At 45.2% G+C, this 18,810-nt stretch overlaps 1 protein-coding gene across 1 annotated transcript; it reads right to left on the minus strand.

Annotated features, from left to right (window-relative positions):
• Window positions 1–5,743: 5,743 nt before the first annotated feature.
• ATP5F1A (ATP synthase F1 subunit alpha) lies at window positions 5,744–15,785 on the minus strand. The gene is made up of 12 exons (XM_090037734.1): window positions 15,629–15,785; window positions 14,126–14,204; window positions 12,391–12,560; window positions 11,637–11,810; window positions 11,362–11,528; window positions 11,065–11,213; window positions 8,557–8,708; window positions 8,201–8,425; window positions 8,008–8,115; window positions 7,059–7,203; window positions 6,515–6,665; window positions 5,744–5,948 (listed from the first exon to the last, which is right to left on the minus strand). The coding sequence occupies exons 1-12, from the start codon at window positions 15,686–15,688 to the stop codon at window positions 5,867–5,869; spliced, it is 1,662 nt and encodes a 553-aa protein (XP_089893860.1). The 5' UTR covers window positions 15,689–15,785; the 3' UTR covers window positions 5,744–5,866.
• Between the last annotated feature and the right edge of the window lie 3,025 nt (window positions 15,786–18,810).

Consider the following 18,810-nt stretch of genomic DNA (forward strand, 5'->3'; position numbering starts at 1 on the left):
AGATTATTAGGTCTAAGGAAATACCTTAACTGGATGGCACAGAATCCATTGTGAATAACACACCAGGAAAATGACTTCTACTAATATAACATGCCCACCTCTGGAATGGAGCCTGACAGCTGCTTAGCAGCATGGGGCAACACCACAGCAGAGTCGGGCAGGATGCGAAGGACAGCAAAGCCACTAGAAACTTATTTCAGCAGACAGGAATTGCCCAAACTGCACAAGCTTGCAAGTGACAGCGAGTGCAATGTGCTCGCAACTCAAGCGCGCTCACTCAGACCCATGCTCATCAGCAACTGAAAAAAATTCCAACTGGTTACTACCACTTTTAATGCAAGAGGGAAGTCGCATGCTGCTTAGTGGGTTATCAGTGGCTCGGGTATTAACGGTTCTCTCTCACCAGCTTAAATGTGGCATTGTTCGGGTGACCCATTCTGAACCGTTCTACCTTCCCCACATGCACCCCACCCTGATGCAGCACCCAAAATTTTTAATAAGGGGTTCCCAGAAAATAAATAAAATCCCTTAAAGCCAAAGGTAAATACCATAAGACAAGACAGGGACACTCAGAAAGGCGTGAAGGACTATTTTTCTGGCCATTATTTAAACAGCAGCTCAATTGTAAGCAAGGAAGGAGATGCTACCATTTCAGATATGTTCCTTTGTAGGGCATTATCCTCGTTTGCAAAAGCAATGCTGAACACGACAAGGATCTGGGATGGAAGGAGCTTTGCATCCTTTGTGATAGCAGTCACTACCATAACAGGAGGAGCATGCTGCTGTACAGGTTGAAGGGGGAAGACGGGAGTGGTTCCAATGCTCGCCTCTCCTTTAAAAACCACTTGGGTTGCGGTGAAACTACAGGTCAAAAAAAGTTCTGTGCAGAATGGCAAAAGATCTCAGGAATAATGTGGTTTAGTTGTCAGGGACACAGATGTGGTGATTTTGGTGTGAACTAAAGAAAAAAAAATATGGCGTATGCTCATGAACTGGCCTCTTTACAGAAACTTTGCCCAGGAATTGGTAGACCCTGTGCTCCTCTCTCACCTGATACATATGGCACTTGTTTGTTGCTATAAAAAGGATTGCCCGAATGTAGGCGTTTCATGTTTTCTAGGGTCGGAAGGGACCTGAACAGATCATCAAGTGCGACCCGCTGCCCTGGGCAGGAATGAGTGCTGGGGTCATAGTACCCTGGCTAGATATCTATCCATTGGCAATAGCATACGTGGCAAGTTCTGCTGCTTTCCCCCCCCCCCCCCCCCCCCCAAGCAAACTCGAATCAGTGCTGCCAATCAATAAGTCTCTGTATTCAAGACTAATGTAAATCCTCAAGATAATTATGAGGAGCTGTTTATCATGGCGGTGCCTAATGGCCAACGGACACCGTAGCTGTGCTAAGCTCTGTACTTGTGCAGTGCCTACCATGTACAGACAGGACAGACACTGTGATGCAAGAGGAGGATACACAAGCAAGGAGAACACTGTAATAGCAGCCACTGTTATGTTTAGGATTTCCCCCTCTGGCCCCTTTTGGACTTGGGTATTTGTTTCCCCAGCCACCTTACCCTGAATTCAGTAAGTCTGTGGCCAGAGAACAGGCTTTGAACTGTACAACATGACTCGCTGTGGACACCAATCGGTGAACAGGGAGAAGAGCAGATCAAAAGGGACAGTTCTGTGCTCAGCTGTTAGCATCTCCTGTACTTTGGAGGAGATCAATAAATCATTTGAGCCACAAAGGGCAGGAACTCCCATTGGAGTGCACAAGGCAGGCACAGATCTCAGTCAGCCACTGATGAATCAAGGCTGCTACCACACAGTATTAGTCAACCCAATCCCCAATACTGTGTTAGACTCAAGGCCCCCCTCCATAAAAAACTTTTACAGATTGAGTGGTACCCAATTTCAAAAAACAGTTCATTTACTATCATGCTTACCTCCTTGCAGGGGGGGTTAGGCAGAAAGCAGCCAAGCAGGAGAGCCTCAGCCTACCCATATCTACTTATCTCTTCACACCTCTCGTCTCCTCATACTTCCTGCTATACACCTTTCAAAGGATCTCCTAGTTGAGAAGCCTTGCCCAAATAGCACTGCACATTGCTGGAAAAAAATGTTATCTTAACCAACTGGCACCATCATACGGACAAATCATCTCATTACAATTCATATCACTCCCTGCTAAATCTTTCAGCCCTTCTTTTTACGGCGCTTAGCAGTTAGCATCTACTTTACTCACATGCTCCCCATACAGATGGGGAAACGACCAGCTTGCCCCAAGGTACATGGCAGTGGGAGAGCAGAGCTGATGAATTTAGGAGCATCTGACTTTTACTTTAATGCCCATTCTTATCATAAGCCAACGAACACTTGGCATACGTACACACCCATTACTTATTTGTCTGCAGTGCCTAGGAGCCTGGGTCTTGGACAAGCTGCTGTGCAAGTATAAATCAAAAAAGTTTCTTCGTACCTTCAGATTATGAGGAAACAAAGCTTAGGCTTACTTGCTCTGTGGATACCCCCTTCGTGGGCCGGACAGTTCTGTTTTATTGTCTTTGCCCCCATCTACACTGGGGAGTTCTGCCAACCTAGCTTTCTGGCAGAACTGTATCCACACAGCAGGCTTTGCCAGCGGATGACAACCAGCAATTGCTGCTGTTCAAGAAAACTGGGGAACACCTGGCAGCAGGAACTCTCTTCTGTACAGCAAAAAAAATAACAGAAGCCCCCAAAGCAAATACAAAGCAATGGGGAAAGAATCTAGGAGTAAGGCTAGAGCACTAGACCCAGTGCTCTAGCCTTACCTCGCTAGAGACGTGCTACCTCACTGTATGGTGCACTACTGCAAGATAGCAAATCACACAGGTCTACACATGATCGCCAGCTATGTCGCTGTAGTGGCGCTCTCCCCACTTGTAGCAAGCTGCTACAGCAGCGTAGCGGGGAAATCTAAATGTACACAGCCTGAATGGCACAGTAGGGATGGTTACTGCACTGTGCTTTAATACTGCCAAAAAGAAGTACTAAAGCACAGCACAGTAACAAATCGCCATACGGAGACATGTAGATGCGTCCAATGATTGAATTCCCTTTACTAATGACTTCCTAGGGATACTGAAACATTTGCAAGCAAGGGGAATACAATAGTTGCCATCACATTGCATTAGCACCTGCCAAGTTAGCAGACTTCCATGCTACTAAGTAGCACTATGTATTAGATCTAGCAGATGCATTCAAGAGGCAGGGATTGTTGTGGGCAATGTGTTTTATTGGACCAACTGCAGCTGGGATACACTTGCAAACTTGTCCAAGTCTAATGCAATGCATTCCTCTTCAGGTCTCTTGCTGGCAACTCAAGTTACTACTTCACCATAAAATAGGCTTGACTTATCTTCAGTCCATAAATATTCTGGAATTCACGACTGAGACACCAAAAGTAAAGCAACGTTTACATCATTGATGCAGAACTAGGACACTTAAGAGCCCTTAGAGGCGTCCATCAAGTGCTAAAATAGTAGTACTGATACCAGACATCAACGCCCCTTCAGCAAAAGTATTTACAACTTTCAGTCTGGAGTCAGATGCTCCAACCTGTACTTTTGGTCTTAAGTATTAGCTCTGATCTTGATTCAGGTTTGGAATCCTCTTAAGAGGGATGCCTCCAGCCCTTTCTTTCAAGACCTGAAGTCTGGAACATGCCTTCTATCTAGTAACAGAAGAGCAAGTTTAGGTTAGGATTTGCCCGTGATTGTAGGGCTGAGTCCTCATCTTTCTGCCCTCGCTGGGAGAACTCAAGCCAGGAGCATCTATTCATCCTAAAAAAATCAGGAAAGAAAAATTCAATGCTTCCTTTTGAAGCAGTTCTAGAGAACAGTTACACAAAGTAGGTTAAGGAGGCTGTAGCCAAAATTATCAGGCCCATGGAAGCAGGAAAACTAACCCAGGTTCCAACTGATAATCTAATGATCAAATACCATCTTTACCTGAATCCAAGACTACTTCAGAATAAACACAACTCTCCAATAATGATTCTAGACATGGAAAATGTTATAAATTTTCCACGCCTAGAATCTAATTATAGTAGACTCATCTTAAAATTCACTCCCCTCCCCACCCTAACCCACTGCAGCAGAAAGCCAAACAGTGGCAAGGAAGCAATGGTTCTGACCCCCACCCCCACCATTGCAGCCTGCTCTGCTTGCCACCCCTAATGGGATCAAACCTTTCACCATTACTGCCTGACTAGGGGCCAAAGCCTGTATCTGCTCTGTAGCAGAGAAGTCAGACCTGCTGGGTGGAGGCAGCCGTTATGGGAAAGGAGATGTTCCGGGGTCTGCAGGCAGAAGCTGAACTCTGACTTTGACCCAGAGCTTGTGCAACAGCAGCCACCTGCCCCTGCACCTTATATTCAAATCCAAGACAAGGGTCCTCCTCCCCCATTCAACATAAATGAAAGGGGGATGGGACAGACAACTATTTACTCACATCTGAAATTAGGTTGTCACGCAAAGTGGAACAGCTCCAATGAAAAAAGCACTCCTCCTTGCACCCTACCCCCAGCCAATAAAGAAAGATGCTGGGAAATAGGATTCAAGTAGGGAAGGAAAAAGAAGCCTGGATCCTTCCACATCCCACTGTAGTATGACAATGACTGGCTGGGAGGGCACATCTCCTGCACCATGTGCACGTCTCCAAACAACCCAGCCAGGTGGACCCTAGGGGATGCTGCAGTCAGATACTTAGTTGGTGCATAATGGCACTAAACATGGGCCAGATACCCAGCTGCATGGCAATATTGAAGTCTCTGTGCTAGGCATGTATAAGAGTAGTTTGTTGGCTGGGGAAAAACTTTATTCAAATGTTGGAAGTACCACCCCCCCCCCGCCACACACACACACACACACACACAGGGCTGGATCACCATAAGGACCCCAACCTATAGTCTAAAATTAAAACAAAGTTTAGTTCCAATAATTACCTTGCTGAATTATTTAAGTAGTTGAAACACCTTTGTTATTTCAGGCTCAAGTTTACTGAGCTAAACAAAGCTGAACGATACCCAAAGTTTTTTAAAAAGAAAAGTTTGCTACAATATTGCCCAACTGAATCAAGGTAGCCTTAAAATATTAACTTCAGTTTTTTTTTAATTTTACCTCCTGCTCTTTAGTTTTGTTATTCAACATCCCCTCCCACAGAAGAGGGAGGTTGTTCAGCATTTGAATGCTGAACAGGTGCTGAAGCTAGCTACTTCCACACTGTTCAACTCCTACCTTCAGTTAGTACTGCTGGCAGTACGTACAGAGCAATTTTTTCCTTCTAGGAAGTTATGGAAGAAACAAGTGGATTTTAGAGTACTCTGTTTGCACTTAGTTTCCTGCTGCATGCCCACTGAAGCTTGCGCTATATGTTTACACACAGTCTGCGAAAGGCACATGTGCAAACCCTTTCTGCCTTCCATGAGAAATCAAGCATCCCACTACAGAGACTCTACTTGTATTAAGGTGAGCATAAACCAAGAAGTCTTCATATTTGGTATTCTGATACTAGGGACAGCATTTTCCTTTTGGAAGCAAGCATGATTTAAAATCTAAACACTTAGACAGGAACACCAACAGAAACAGAACTTTGGTGAAAGTTGGGGTATTCTGGGCATGAGACATCCGTCTAATCATGTCATGTCAATTAAAACAAATCCTTAAGTGAAGCTAAGTGTTAATTAAGACTAGACTACTGAAGCTTATGTACATGGAACATTTTATTCAGCAAAAACCTCTGTACATGTGGAGTCACACATACTTTAAGTCTCTAGAGAATGGAGCTGAGCACTAGACGATGATGGCATATTAGAACAGTCAAGAATTTATGCTTCAAAAGTAGCCAGGAAGTTCGTAACTATTTCCTTCAGCTTAGCTTCTGTTTGTTCAGAAATCTTCCCATCAGTCCTGTCGAGAGACAGATCCAGGTGCAGCAGTAAGTAAGAAAGAAGTTTTAACTAAACAGTTTGCTAGTTTAGACCCAACTAGAGAATGGCGATAACTCCCAGTTATTAAGGCATCCAACTGCTAGCCAGCAATGAATTAAACAAGCTTCTGCAAGAACACAGGAAGCTGTACACTTTGAATTGGCATCTCAGTGGAATTTGTATACAGAACAGGGACTAGTGGGGCATGCATCTGAAGCCAACCTTGTCTAGGGAAAAAAAATGGAGGACTCCTGTACACTTTAGTTTTCGTTGCGTTTTTTTGTTTTAAGGTGTTCTTAGCAACACAAGAGCTGAATTATGTCCCAGTCAGACTGGGGGGGGGACAGCACGCAGGGAAACTTCATTAACTGGATACATTAGGTATCCGCCCAATTGGTAAACCAAAATACAGACTAGAAGAAGTCTGTGAAGATCAACACAGTAACAAACACCACAAATCAAAAGCTGACTTAAGGAGCTAGATTCAGCTCCTCATTTGAAAAGGTTTTCCAAAATCAAAACAGGACACCAGACAGACAGTCTTACCTGATTGTGGCAAGGAGGGCCTGATGCTGGCTCAGGACATGGGCCAGGAAAGCACTCTCAAATTTGGTGATTTTGCTGGGCTCCAGTTTGTCCAAGTGGCCTCTTACACCGGCATAGATGACTGCAACCTGCTCCTCAATGGCCATGGGGACTGCACAAAAACAAAGCAACTTGAGTTCACCTAGATTACTCACCTCGAGGGCATTCTATGTCCAGCAAAATACAAGTAAATAAAGTTGCTGGGGTGTTTGTCACATCTACTTTAGAAGGATCACAGAGCAGAGCATGCAGTCTGTGTTTAGCCTGTTCATGTTTACTCAGCTGTCACTGTTGCTGCAGACAAATTGATCCATCAGTTCCTATGGCCTGCCAGACAATTAGAACTACAGGGCGGCCAATAGGAAACGGTAGCTGACGAGTCTCCGAACAGTCAGAAGTAAGACTTCTGATGTCACCAGCCCAGGGTTCTGCAACTGGCATAACTGCCTACAGAGCATCTCATGTTCTCTGATTAAATGGGTACATAAGTGAAAGTGAACCTCACCATACTGTCCTTGTTTGAGCAGCTCAGTTAAACGAACACCACGATTCAGCAGCTGTTGAGTAGCAGCATCCAAGTCGGATCCAAACTGAGCAAAAGCCGCAACTTCACGATACTGAGCCAACTCCAATTTCATGGTACCAGCCACCTAAAATGCAAGAGAAAATGGTTCTGTATAGTGTTCTCAAGCTCCTGCTTTACGAGAGGCCTAGGAACTACTCAAAGTCGCCTGCTACTGCTCAACTATAATGGGAGCTCAGTAAGTTTCACTTCTATATAAAGCATGCACTCATTTTATGCATTTGGAACTGCTGCTCTATTCCAGGTTTTTTGTTTTAGAGAACTATAATATTCTGAAGCACATCCAAGCACCAATACAAGTTTGCTACTCTACAGATATGACTTCAGACCCCTTCCTACAGATGGAAAGGATGTTTTTAGCCCTGGAAACTGCATACCAATTGAAGTGGCAAGGATGGTAGTTCTTTCAAGCAGATGGCTGCATCCTGATGTACGCATGAGGCAAGTGTAGGAAGCAAGCAGAAACACAGACGGGGAGAAAAAGAGAAAGAGAAGAGAGGACACACACACACACACACTTGTAGGCCTGATCAGCGCAGGACCGGAGTTCGCAAATCTAATGCTAGCTTTTAGATCAGTAAGTTTTCAACTTTTTAAATAACCATAGCATGCAGGAAAGCCACATGTTATGGTTGACTCCAGCAAATCCCCGTGTAGTGTTCACAAGCATAGTACTAAATCCCCTTCTAGAAATTCTGCATTAGCATATCTAGGAAGTCAACAGTCACATGTTTAGTCTTAACCAGAAAGACAACACCAAAGGGAGAAAGAGGCATAAAATACAAGACTTCAAATGGGCAGGGGAGACGAGAACCTGTGACTCTTACCCGACTGCTTGCTGCCTTAGAAAATAGTATTGTTTCATTCTCACCTGCTTCATAGCCCTAGTCTGGGCAGCAGAACCTACACGGGACACAGATAGACCAACATTGATTGCAGGTCGGATGCCTTTGTAGAATAGTTCAGTTTCCAAGAAGATCTGCAGAAAACAGATTGCCATGGTTAGCTTTGTTGACAAGACTGAGGCACTCGAAGTAAGCAAGTTACATATTCTTAAAGACTACCTGTCCATCAGTGATGGAGATGACATTAGTTGGAATGTAGGCTGACACATCACCAGCCTGAGTCTCAATGACAGGAAGAGCAGTCAGGGAGCCACCTCCAAAAGCATCATTCATTTTGGCTGCTCTCTCCAAGAGACGGGAGTGCAAGTAGAACACATCACCAGGGTAGGCCTCACGACCAGGTGGGCGCCGCAGGAGCAGAGACATCTGACGGTAAGCAACAGCCTATATAATACAAAGAAGCCTTTAGAAGAGCAGACAGTTTCTCCAGACTTCAGTCTATAAAAGTTTTGATGCTTTAAAAAATTGCCTATAGTCATCCAAAGTCATCTTCTTTAACTAGAGTGTTGTCTAACCTGTTTAGATAAATCGTCATAGATGATCAGTGCATGTTTCCCATTGTCTCTGAAATACTCTCCCATAGAGCAACCAGAATAAGGGGCCAGGTACTGAAGGGGTGCAGCATCTGAGGCTGTGGCAGAAACCACAATCGTATACTTCATGGCATCTAGAAGACATTAAGAGAGAAAAACGTCTGTAACTGTTTAGTAACCTTAGACACTTCCTTCCAGTTACATATAGCAACATGAATGACTTGATATCTAAGGTCTTATCACAAGACTAAACTAGCTGGTAAAGGCAGGAGGGCAACTCAATTAGCTACTTCCAAGCAGAAAGCTACGTAGTGTTAAATCCAGTCTTGGCTGGGATTTAGAAGGCTGCATTTAACTAGAGCCTATGGGGAACTTTTAAAAATTCTCTTTAAAAGCTTAAGAGTTGCCTAATTTGACCGCAAGATTCATATAAACGAACTAATGTTTGGCCTCAAATCTTGGTGTTATTTTCTCCTGAATGGAGGAAAATAAAACCCACTGGACTTATTATGGTAGCAAAACTTCAGTCCTAGCTGCAATTCTCCTTTTTCATAAGTTTTCAGTTTATGACAAACTAATGTCACAACTGACTGAGTTTTTTTTTTTACTCAAATACATACAAGCCAAGGGACTCATTTGGGAAAACACCAGAATAATGGAATTTCTCAGCTTCTGCACAAAACACACATAAATATCACTCCTAGACTACCACAAGAATGCTGCAGGGCAGCAGTCTTTAGGCCATGGACCAGAAGCAACTGTGGACCAGCAAACTGCACTCCAGAAGGTGACCAGCATACTGTGGAGCGGCAGCCAACCCTTCTTTATATTAAAAGGGTTGGCTGCCAGTCTGCAGTATGCCAAATCACTTCTGCACTTCCAGTCTGGCAGCCAACCCTTTGCAACCCAGCAGTTGGGAACCTCTGCTGTTCAGCACCAGTATGCCTACAACACTCAAGTTCAGATTCTAGTCTGCTCTGCCAGGCACTGAGGCCATAATGCCTTATTACATATTTGAGATCCATTAGATATAGTCTTCCTCTCCCCCGCACCAGCAAAAGTAACCTCTAATCTAATTTCAAATGCAAGTAAAAAAAAGAAAAAGAAAGCCACCACACTGACCCAACCTCTGTTGTCTGGCGACCAAGTGCCTTTCCTTAACTTTAGCATCCCCATCCACCATTTCATTATTACACCACTGAAGTTACTTTGTACAACCTCTATTTTTACAGTTGAATTTCAGACAAATTTAGCGTTTATGTTTACTTCTGAGGTGAATGTATCCTAAAGCATAAACTGGAATTGGAGTTCTTCCCCGCAATTAGTTATTAAGTATAGTTCTGCTTTGGAAGTGATCAATTCAGTAGCATTCTAGGAGCCTCAAGCCTGCTCAACCAGGTAGTTTCAGAAGAAACTTGCTGATTCAATTTAGAAGATCTGCTTGGAGAAATATCAAACTATTCTCATGAATCACCACAGAGGTGCACCAATAAAAACCCCCCCCCCAAAACTGATCCTTATCATATCAGTACTAATAAAAGGAACATTGATATTATTGGCAATTGGCCTTTTTTTGCCCGGTGTAGCAGATACTGTCACTGACAAACACCTTTTGCACATATGCAGCTGCATGCATGCGCGCAGCCAGGAATGTAGTGCAGCAGCTTGGAGAGCAGCTTTGGGCCAGTAAGGGGATGGGGATGGGGGGGGGGGGGCCAGTCAAGGCCCCCCCACAGTGAGAGAGGGAGCGGGGCTCGGGTAGGAGCAGGTGCTGGCCAGCTGGGGCAGCGAGCGAGACAGATGCAGCAGCTCATCTTGAGAGCATGGGGAGGGCAGGTGGCTCCCCACCACACATGCACCCCTGGGGAGAAAGCGTGGGGGGCATATGCACGTGCCTCCCAGGTTTGTGTGCAGGGCAAGGGCAAGCTGCCCGCTGCGTGGCCTCTTCCTGCTGTGGGGGGAAGAAGGTTGCCTGGGCAAGGCCTGTGCATGGGGAGGACAGTGGTAGTGCTGCGGGGGGGGGGGGGGGGGGGGGGGGGGGGGGGGGGGCCTGCCCGCCCTCCCTCCCCACACATCCCTGACAAGCCATCTACAGCTCTCACAGCCAGCCCTGGCTGAGGAGCACCCATTCCTGCCACACTCCCTCCCTTACCATGTGGGCTTGGATCTGCCCCACTCACACCCCTTCCCTACAGGCTTACTACTGACTGGACACTGGTTTCCAAGCTGCTGAGCTGCACATAGAGAATTGGAATGGTATGGGCTGATACGGCTCATTAATAATTGGCCATCAGCATCAGCCAAAAAGTCTTTAAAATTGGTGCACCCCAAACACCAGTGGGTTATCAAACAAGCAGAGTTCCACTCTGTGCCCTCCTGTTCCATTTGTTGATCAAGTTACTTGTGTTAGGGGACTGAAGGAAGGAGATTCAGTTTTATTCCTGTAGCTTCCTTAAGTTAAGTAATTTCAGTGTCTTCAGCTTTTTGTACCTGCATCAGTCAGCCTCTTTACCAGCTGGGCAACAGTTGATCTCTTCTGACCAATGGCAACATAGATACAGTACAGTTTCTTTTTCTCATCAGTCCCATCATTAAACCGTTTCTGGTTGATAATTGTATCAATAGCAATTGCGGTTTTCCTGGAGAAAAACAACAACAAAAAAACCACACTCTGCTGGGTCTACCCGAAAATGTTCTCCAACTGTTACCATGCCTCCACATTTAAGAAGAGTGTCTGAATATGCAAACGTCAAGTATCAACAGCAAAATGCCCTTGCAGTGTCTTACCCAGTCTGTCTGTCACCAATGATCAATTCACGCTGGCCACGGCCAATTGGCACCAAACTATCCACAGCCTTGATACCAGTCTGCATAGGCTCACGTACAGAGATCCTGGGAATGATCCCAGGGGCCTTCAGACCAACTCTCCTACGCATCTTGGAAGTAATTGGACCCTTTGAGGGGGGGGGGGGGGGGGAGAAAAGTAAGTAAAAACATCTCATTTCCTTTCAAAAAATTTCCACAACACAATTTCAGAGGGAGCAAGTTTGTCTGACACTTACCTTTCCATCAATGGGATTACCCAATGCATCGACAACACGGCCCAACAGTTCATCACCAACTGGAACATCTACGATGGCGCCAGTCCTCTTCACAATGTCCCCTTCCTTGATCAGCCTGTCATTACCAAACACGACAACACCAACATTGTCGGGTTCCAAGTTCAGGGACATACCCTTTTAAGAAAAGAAAGGCAATTATCAGCAAGTAAAGGGATATAACCAGGAACAGGCCTATCCAAACATGTTATTCAGCCATCAGAAAAGACTACTTTTTTTGCAGTGTGTTCAGTATCTGTTAAGGAATTACTACTAGCAGTAAGTCAAAACTGTAAAATTTTTTGGGCCTGCTCCAAAACAAGGTGACAAGTCATTTTTAATTCAAAAGAAGTGGCAACAAGCAGTTTTAGAAAAGCCAGGGAACTCCTTTCTTTTAATAGAGTTTGTGCGACTGTACTACTTTGACAGCACTGCTCCATTTTCAAATTTCATTGTGTAAAAAAGAATAAATATTGCTTCCTGGGAAGACGCATCGAAGACATTTACTTTCTAAAAATTCGCAATACTCCTTCACTTTAAAGTTCTAATAGTTTAATATCAGAACAGATCTACAGAACTCAAAACAAGGAAAACACAACGAATTCTCTGCTATCCTTTAAAAAGAAGGGATTCAGCATCTAATGTAGCTTGTCTTCAGAGAATTGCAAAAATAAGTTCCAATGGTGAAGAACCACAAGAAAGAACTATTAAAATTTACCTTCAGTCCAGAAGAAAATTCCACCATTTCTTCTGCCTGAACGTTCCTGAGGCCGTATACACGGGCAATACCGTCACCAATTGAGAGCACACGCCCAGTCTCCTCCAGCTCAGCAGAAGTGTCAGCTCCCAAGATACGTTCCTCAAGAATAGAGGACACTTCAGCAGTGCCTATCAGGCAAGACAAATTTTAGATGAGAGTTGAATTTGCTAGATAATTATAATTAACACAAGCTTAAAAGACAACTGTATCTAGGATCTTGATTAGCATATGGATTTAAATATAAGACAAGTTTGCCAGGATGAAAGGTAGCAAGTTTCCCTGCTCCTGCAGCCAAGAAGGGACTCTTATTAGCCAATATCTATGTTTCTGCAAGGCAGCACTGTGATGTTAAAAACCAAAAAAAGAAAGCAACCAATCTGAAAGTATTAGGAGCCTCTTAGCTCACAAAGAGGAAAAAAAAAAAAAAGACTAGAATAAGACTCCCTAAAACAAGAAATTAGATGTTATGAGGCCCTAATATGGATCCAAGCGAAGATCTAGCCTCAGGGAGGCTTCTAGATCCCCATCTCTTCGAACAGATGACTAAAGTCCTTTAAGCGTGGGAAAGCTGAGTTTAAGTCAATTTTACAGCATTTACAACCTAGAATTACAAACCTATATGGTGTTGATGTTCAGAAGCACAAGTGAAAAATGAGAGGAACCAACTGGTTATTTACAAAAAAAAAAAAAAAAAAAAAAAAAAAATCTTGCTTGTAAGCAGCAAAATAATCTGTTCAACTATTTTACTTGACTTACTGGTACTCTGTTACCTGTGTTGACAAACAACAGCGGGGGAGGGGGGGGCGTAAAAATCGATCACATTTCCAATACTGATGAATTCTGAAATTCTAGCCCAAGTTGTGGCAAACCACTTCATGAACTATGCACTGTTTATGTGGCACCTAAAAACAAAATCACCTGGCAGGGAGCAGCAACCAGATGGCGTAAAGCTAAAAGACAGGAACCTGGGCCAAGGTCAAACAAGCACTTCCGGGAAATCCAAGTGTCCCCTAATGCCCCTACCGAGCAATTAAGAAGTTGAGACTTCAGTTTTACGTGGGTCAAGTTAAGCATTTAGCTCCATTTTCCTGCACCAGATTTCATACTGATGGGCACTTATACGCATACCTTTTCATCCCGCAACATGCCTGAGATGCAGCGAGTTGGAGCAGACTCGATTAATCGAATCTCCTCTGCACAAAGCTCATGTGCACTGCGCTGTCTCATGTGCAGATGTGCATTTTACCACTTGTACATCAGAGCATAGAAAATGATGGTGGCGCTCTTTTGAACTAAAACACCTCAAAGGGTGTTTTAGTTCAAAGTGCGCCACCATCATTTTCTGTGTGCTGGCGCACATTTTGCCATTTATACAACTGCATGTAACACTGCCAGGTGCTTTTAAAAGCTCCTAGTGCAAGCGTGTGTACAAAATGCCCTAAGAGCCCTACATCCCTGCCCCCAGGCTTAAGAATGGTCTTGCAGGCAAGCCAATCACTCACAAATACAGAATTCAGCTTAACATCTGTGCACTAATGTGTAGCCAGAGATCAATACGCACAGACCAAGAACAAGTGCCATAATACAGTACAGTATACATCCCCATTTTTATTTCCTGCAGTTCGTGACAATTAGCATATCTGCAGCTTTAAAGTAAAAAGCACAAGAAATTTAAATACTTTTTTCGACTCACCGGTTTTCTGAAAAGATGTTTGGGAGGCATGAATGTTTCTTGAAGCAACAAATGCTGCAGCCAGGGCATTTCTGGAAACCTAGCCAAAAAGGCATTAAGTCAGCAATACCCTGGTATATGCCCGACAAGCGTGCAAAAGCACGACACTTCGCAAACCACCGTGACCTTGCAAGTCTCCTAGACAGAAATACAACACCCAGAGGCTCCAATTTATAAAAGGTTTCTCTACAGAGCAGCAGCACTTTCAACAGGCCACCTGCTGACCATGGTGCATCTACACCAGATGCTTACCAGGTTGACTGATCAGCTGCATGGTAAACATTGTGCATCCATACACATGCCTATTAGGCCAGAAATAAACTAATTCTAATTACCATTGTCAATACAAGTAATATCCCGCTGCAGAGTAAAAGACTGTGGAGCAGCACACACAGTAGACACTGCCCCAACTGACTGGGGTACAAGGGTGCATTAGTGCAGGGGCTGCCTGCAGGCTGGCCCCGCACTGACACACTGCCATGCCCCAGCCATCCCCTCTGTGGCACAGAGCGAGGGGCAGCAGCCCTAGACAGGCAGACTGACCCCCTGGGCTCCCGGCCAGCCAGGGCTGCTCCAACTGGGCTCTATGGCAGAGGCTCCCAACCCCAGGTTGCGACCCAAACCAGGGCTGCCGGGGGGGGGGGGGCGGTCTGCCCCTCTTGCCTACGGGGCTCTTACCACTGCTGCCTTCCACGATCCAGGCACAAGCAAGTTGGCAGCAGGGGGTTGCAATCTGGATTTAGGGTTGCAGCAAGAACAGGTTGGGAGCTGCTGCCCTATGGGTTATATATGAATAAACTCGGGAGAGCTCTTTGTCCGAGTCTATTGCTCCCTGGCACATGTGGGAGTATTAACTGCATGTGCAGACACACCCACAACATACAAGACTGAGCTTGGCGGTACTAGGGGGGAAAAAAAAGTTCTCCTATTTTTTTTCAGTTCGATGCATTTTCCACCTGGGTTTTACACTGCCCTGCAAACCACTAAGCCTCATTCAGATGCACCCAGAGAAACATGACCAATGTCTCCGCCTTGCAGAAAAAGCATCAAAACTATTTCAGGGTTTTGGGGTTTATTTGTTTTTTACTTTTTAGAAAATATTATTTCTTCCAAGATTTTTTTTTCCCTTTTTTTTTTTTAAATGATTATTTTGGGGAGATGAGGCTCGGGACCAACTCCTTTAGCAAGAACAGGGTCAAAAAGAAAGCAGAAGCATTAAAAGGATACTTCAGTACTTTCAAACTCAGTTGACTGGAGTTTCCTTGCCCCCCAAAGGACCCACCACAATAAGGGAACCCCCCCCAGTCAAGGCCCCACATCCTGTCCACCAGCAGATCCCGAGGGGCAGTGCGTCCCCCGGCCCGGCCTAGCCTCCCTCCGCGGGCCCCGCTCAATGTCACCCCCGGCGCCAGCACCAAGATGGCGGCAACGCCGGGCACCCCGCCACCCCCACACCGCGCTTACCAGGACGGCCTGCCGTGGCAGGGAGCGCGCGAGGGCCGCGGCCACACGGACGGACAACATCGTGCGGCGAGAAGAGCAGGAAAAACAGCGACGGCAGCTCGTGCGGTGGCAGCTCCCGGCGCCTCAATAACCCCGCACAAAATGGCCGCCGCCCCGCCCCCTCCGCCGGTAGGCCCCGCCCTCGGCTGCCGCCATTGGGGGAAAGGTCTGCTTGCCCCGGAAGTGCTTCCTCCATTGCCCCACCTCTAGACAGCCAGTTTATCACTCATTTTTCACGTTTTCACAGTTTCCCTCAAAAAGAACGCATTCCCTGCTTTTTTATCTAACCAGAATACGTTTTTAAATTATTTTTTGGTACATCTGTATCGGTTGCCCTTGACACGCTCCCCTCAGGAGCGGCAGGGGTCAGGCGGAGGAGACTAGGGGCCGAGTTTGGTTTTGGCCCCGCCCACCCGCTTCACGCTAGAGGGAGGTGGGGGCGCCTTGTTCTCGTCCGGGAGCAGTTATGTTCTCGCGAGACTGTCAGCTCAGCTCAGGGCTGTGTGAGCTACGCTGAATGCAGAGCCCTGGGGCTGTGCAGGGTGCCGAGGTAGGAGGGCAGCAAATAGCGACCCCATTGTTATTAAATAAAAAGCACTTTTTATTTTTCAGCCAGTCCCATGATTTTTTTAATAATGATTTCTAAACTCTCAGGATTTTTGGCATTCAAGTCTGTGTTTCAGGAATGTGAAAAACTTATATAGATAAATAAATAAATAAATATGTGTGTATATAAAATTAGGCGGGTGTGTATGTGTGTGTGTGTGTATATATATATATAAAAAATAATTTACATATACCTAATTATACACACATGCACTCTGTGTGTGTATAGATATAATTAGGTATAATATGTATATAATTATATATAAAAGATATAAAATTAGCTATATGTTTTTCACATTCCTGAAACAGAGACTTTAAGAACGATGCCAAAAATCATGAGTTGGCAATACTGCAGCATTCATAGATTGATATCTAAATCGCACAGCCATTCGACTGCTTCAGGGGTAGCTGCACGCATTGTTGTTAGATTGCCATGAAGTGATCTAATTGGGCAATCATTCGCAACGTGTTGCACCACCTGAAAAATCGCACCACAATTGCAACCTGGTCTGTGAGGTGGCAACGTTTGCCCAGGGCTGAACGAAGCGTGTGGGCGTCTGAGGTGCCGTGTGCCGAGTACAAAGGGTGTTGGCTGTGAAATGGGTCCCCAGATGTTCGGCCAGCGTGCTGCTGCCTTCCTTCCATAAGGCCAAAGGAAAACGTGAAAGACCCAGGAGCTATTCCTAGTGTCTAAAAGGGACAAAGAATCTGCTCTGCAAGCCACTTTGCCGATTTTCACAATTTTGCATCCATGCTTCATGACCTAGTGACAGGCTTTTACTTTGCGGGGGACTGATTCAAATCAGAGAGTGACATTCTTCATTTTCATTATATTTTATAGTTTATTTACACTGACATTATATTTTACTCAGCAATCAGAAAATTCTGATTGGAAGGATTGCTTTGAATCTTACCGCGTTACCTTTCGGTAATTTGTCTAAAAAAGGCCAGCTTGTTGGGAACCTGCAAAATGTTGATTTGCAACAAACTATCCTTTATACTACATTTTGCATGTGTCTTGATTAACCAGGAGGACACCGATATATTTCTATACAGTCATTGAAGCAACCACATACTTCAAAATACATTCAGACTCTTAATTTTTTGTATGTTCTGCTAGTAGACAAAATGATTCATTCTTTTCCACGAGATGTTTATTCATTTATTATTTTGTTTCAGACTCTTTGAGTCGAAAATTGAATTCAGATTAAAATGCGCAACAACTTTAATGACAAAATTCTGTGGTTAATTCTTTTATTAAACCGACTGAAATAGTTGAAAAAAATCATATTTGCGAGCCTTTGGGGGCAAACAGCCTTCTTCAGGCTGAAGGGTGTTTATGCCTGAAAGTTTGCAAAGAAAATAATTTCCAACTATTTTAGTTGGTCTAATAAAAGGTATCAGATTGACGCAAACAGCCTGGTCTGCCAGCGTCCTTAGACCAACATGGCTACAACCAATACCCGCTTCAGCTTTTCTTAGCAGGGAAGATTCAAACCAAGTTAACAGTGATAGAATTAAAGAATGATAGAAAATGACGGTTGGAAGAAGGGACCTCAGGAGGTCACACCTAGTTCAACCCCCTGCTCAAAGCAAGACCAGCCACAAATAGATCATCCCAGCTGAAGATGTGTCTAGCTGGGTCTTAACAACCTCCAAGGATGGAGATTGCAACACCTCTCTGGGTCACCTGTCCCAGTGTTGTGCTACCCTTGCAGCCATGGCTTTGTCTAGCCAAGTCTTAAAAACTTTCAAGGCAGGGTGGCCAACCCTCCAGGACTGCCAAGGAGGAATTAGAGATAAATCCCCAGAAAGACAGCCGAGAGTCAACCTGGTCATAAGTGAAAGAGCATTCATTAAAATAAATATTAAACATTGAATCTGTTTTATACAGTTGTCCAGTGGGTTTTTTAAATACACCAGTCACGTGCATTTGCCTTCCTGCCATAACATCGCAAATGCTGGGACATTGCACGGCAAAACCTCCCGGCAGAGATTTGAACCGAGTCAGTGACGCTGCTCGGAGGGTGGAGAGGCCTGGAGTTTCCTACGTCGCCTTGCCTCAGACCAACACGGCTGCCGAAAGTAAGTACACCCACGAAACGCACAGCGCATTGAAAACGGGTTTATTAACCGGAGCACGGTTTATCGAGCAGACCGTTTCAGGTTCGCTGTTTTCTCCGAAGCGTTAACGTTCCCCCATCTTGTGTGGACCGGAAGAGGGGAGCGTTTTCCTGCTTTTACAACGCAGGCCCTTCACAGGGAAGAATCACGAAGATGAATTCAATTTAAATGGGGACAGCAAAAAGGACAGGGAAGAATCACGAAGACGAATTCAATTTAAATGGGGACAGCAAAAAGGACAGAGAGAGAGAGACATGGCCTTTGCGGAGGAAGGCAGCAGCGAGCTATGAGACCTCCGCCTTTTGATCCCACACTTGAGGCGCCAAGGGGCGTCTCTCAGCCCGCCGCTACCCCCGGCACGCGGCGGAGTGGGCGGGGCCTCGCTCCCGCCGGCCGGACTACACCTCCCAGAA

Source organism: Crocodylus siamensis, chromosome 3, assembly GCF_052110815.1.
Source record: "Crocodylus siamensis isolate JL-2025a chromosome 3, ASM5211081v1, whole genome shotgun sequence".
NCBI lineage: Eukaryota > Metazoa > Chordata > Crocodylia > Crocodylidae > Crocodylus > Crocodylus siamensis.

Excerpts from the sequence above, each read along its gene's own strand:
- ATP5F1A (XM_090037734.1), bottom strand. The coding sequence starts at position 15,688 with ATGTTGTCCGTCCGTGTGGCCGCGGCCCTCGCGCGCTCCCTGCCACGG. Across the intron at positions 8,709-11,064 it reads AAAGAGGCTGACTGATGCAG|ATGCCATGAAGTATACGATT; the intron begins GTACAAAAAGCT and ends AATGTCTTCTAG. Across the intron at positions 8,116-8,200 it reads TCTCCATCACTGATGGACAG|ATCTTCTTGGAAACTGAACT; the intron begins GTAGTCTTTAAG and ends TGTTTTCTGCAG.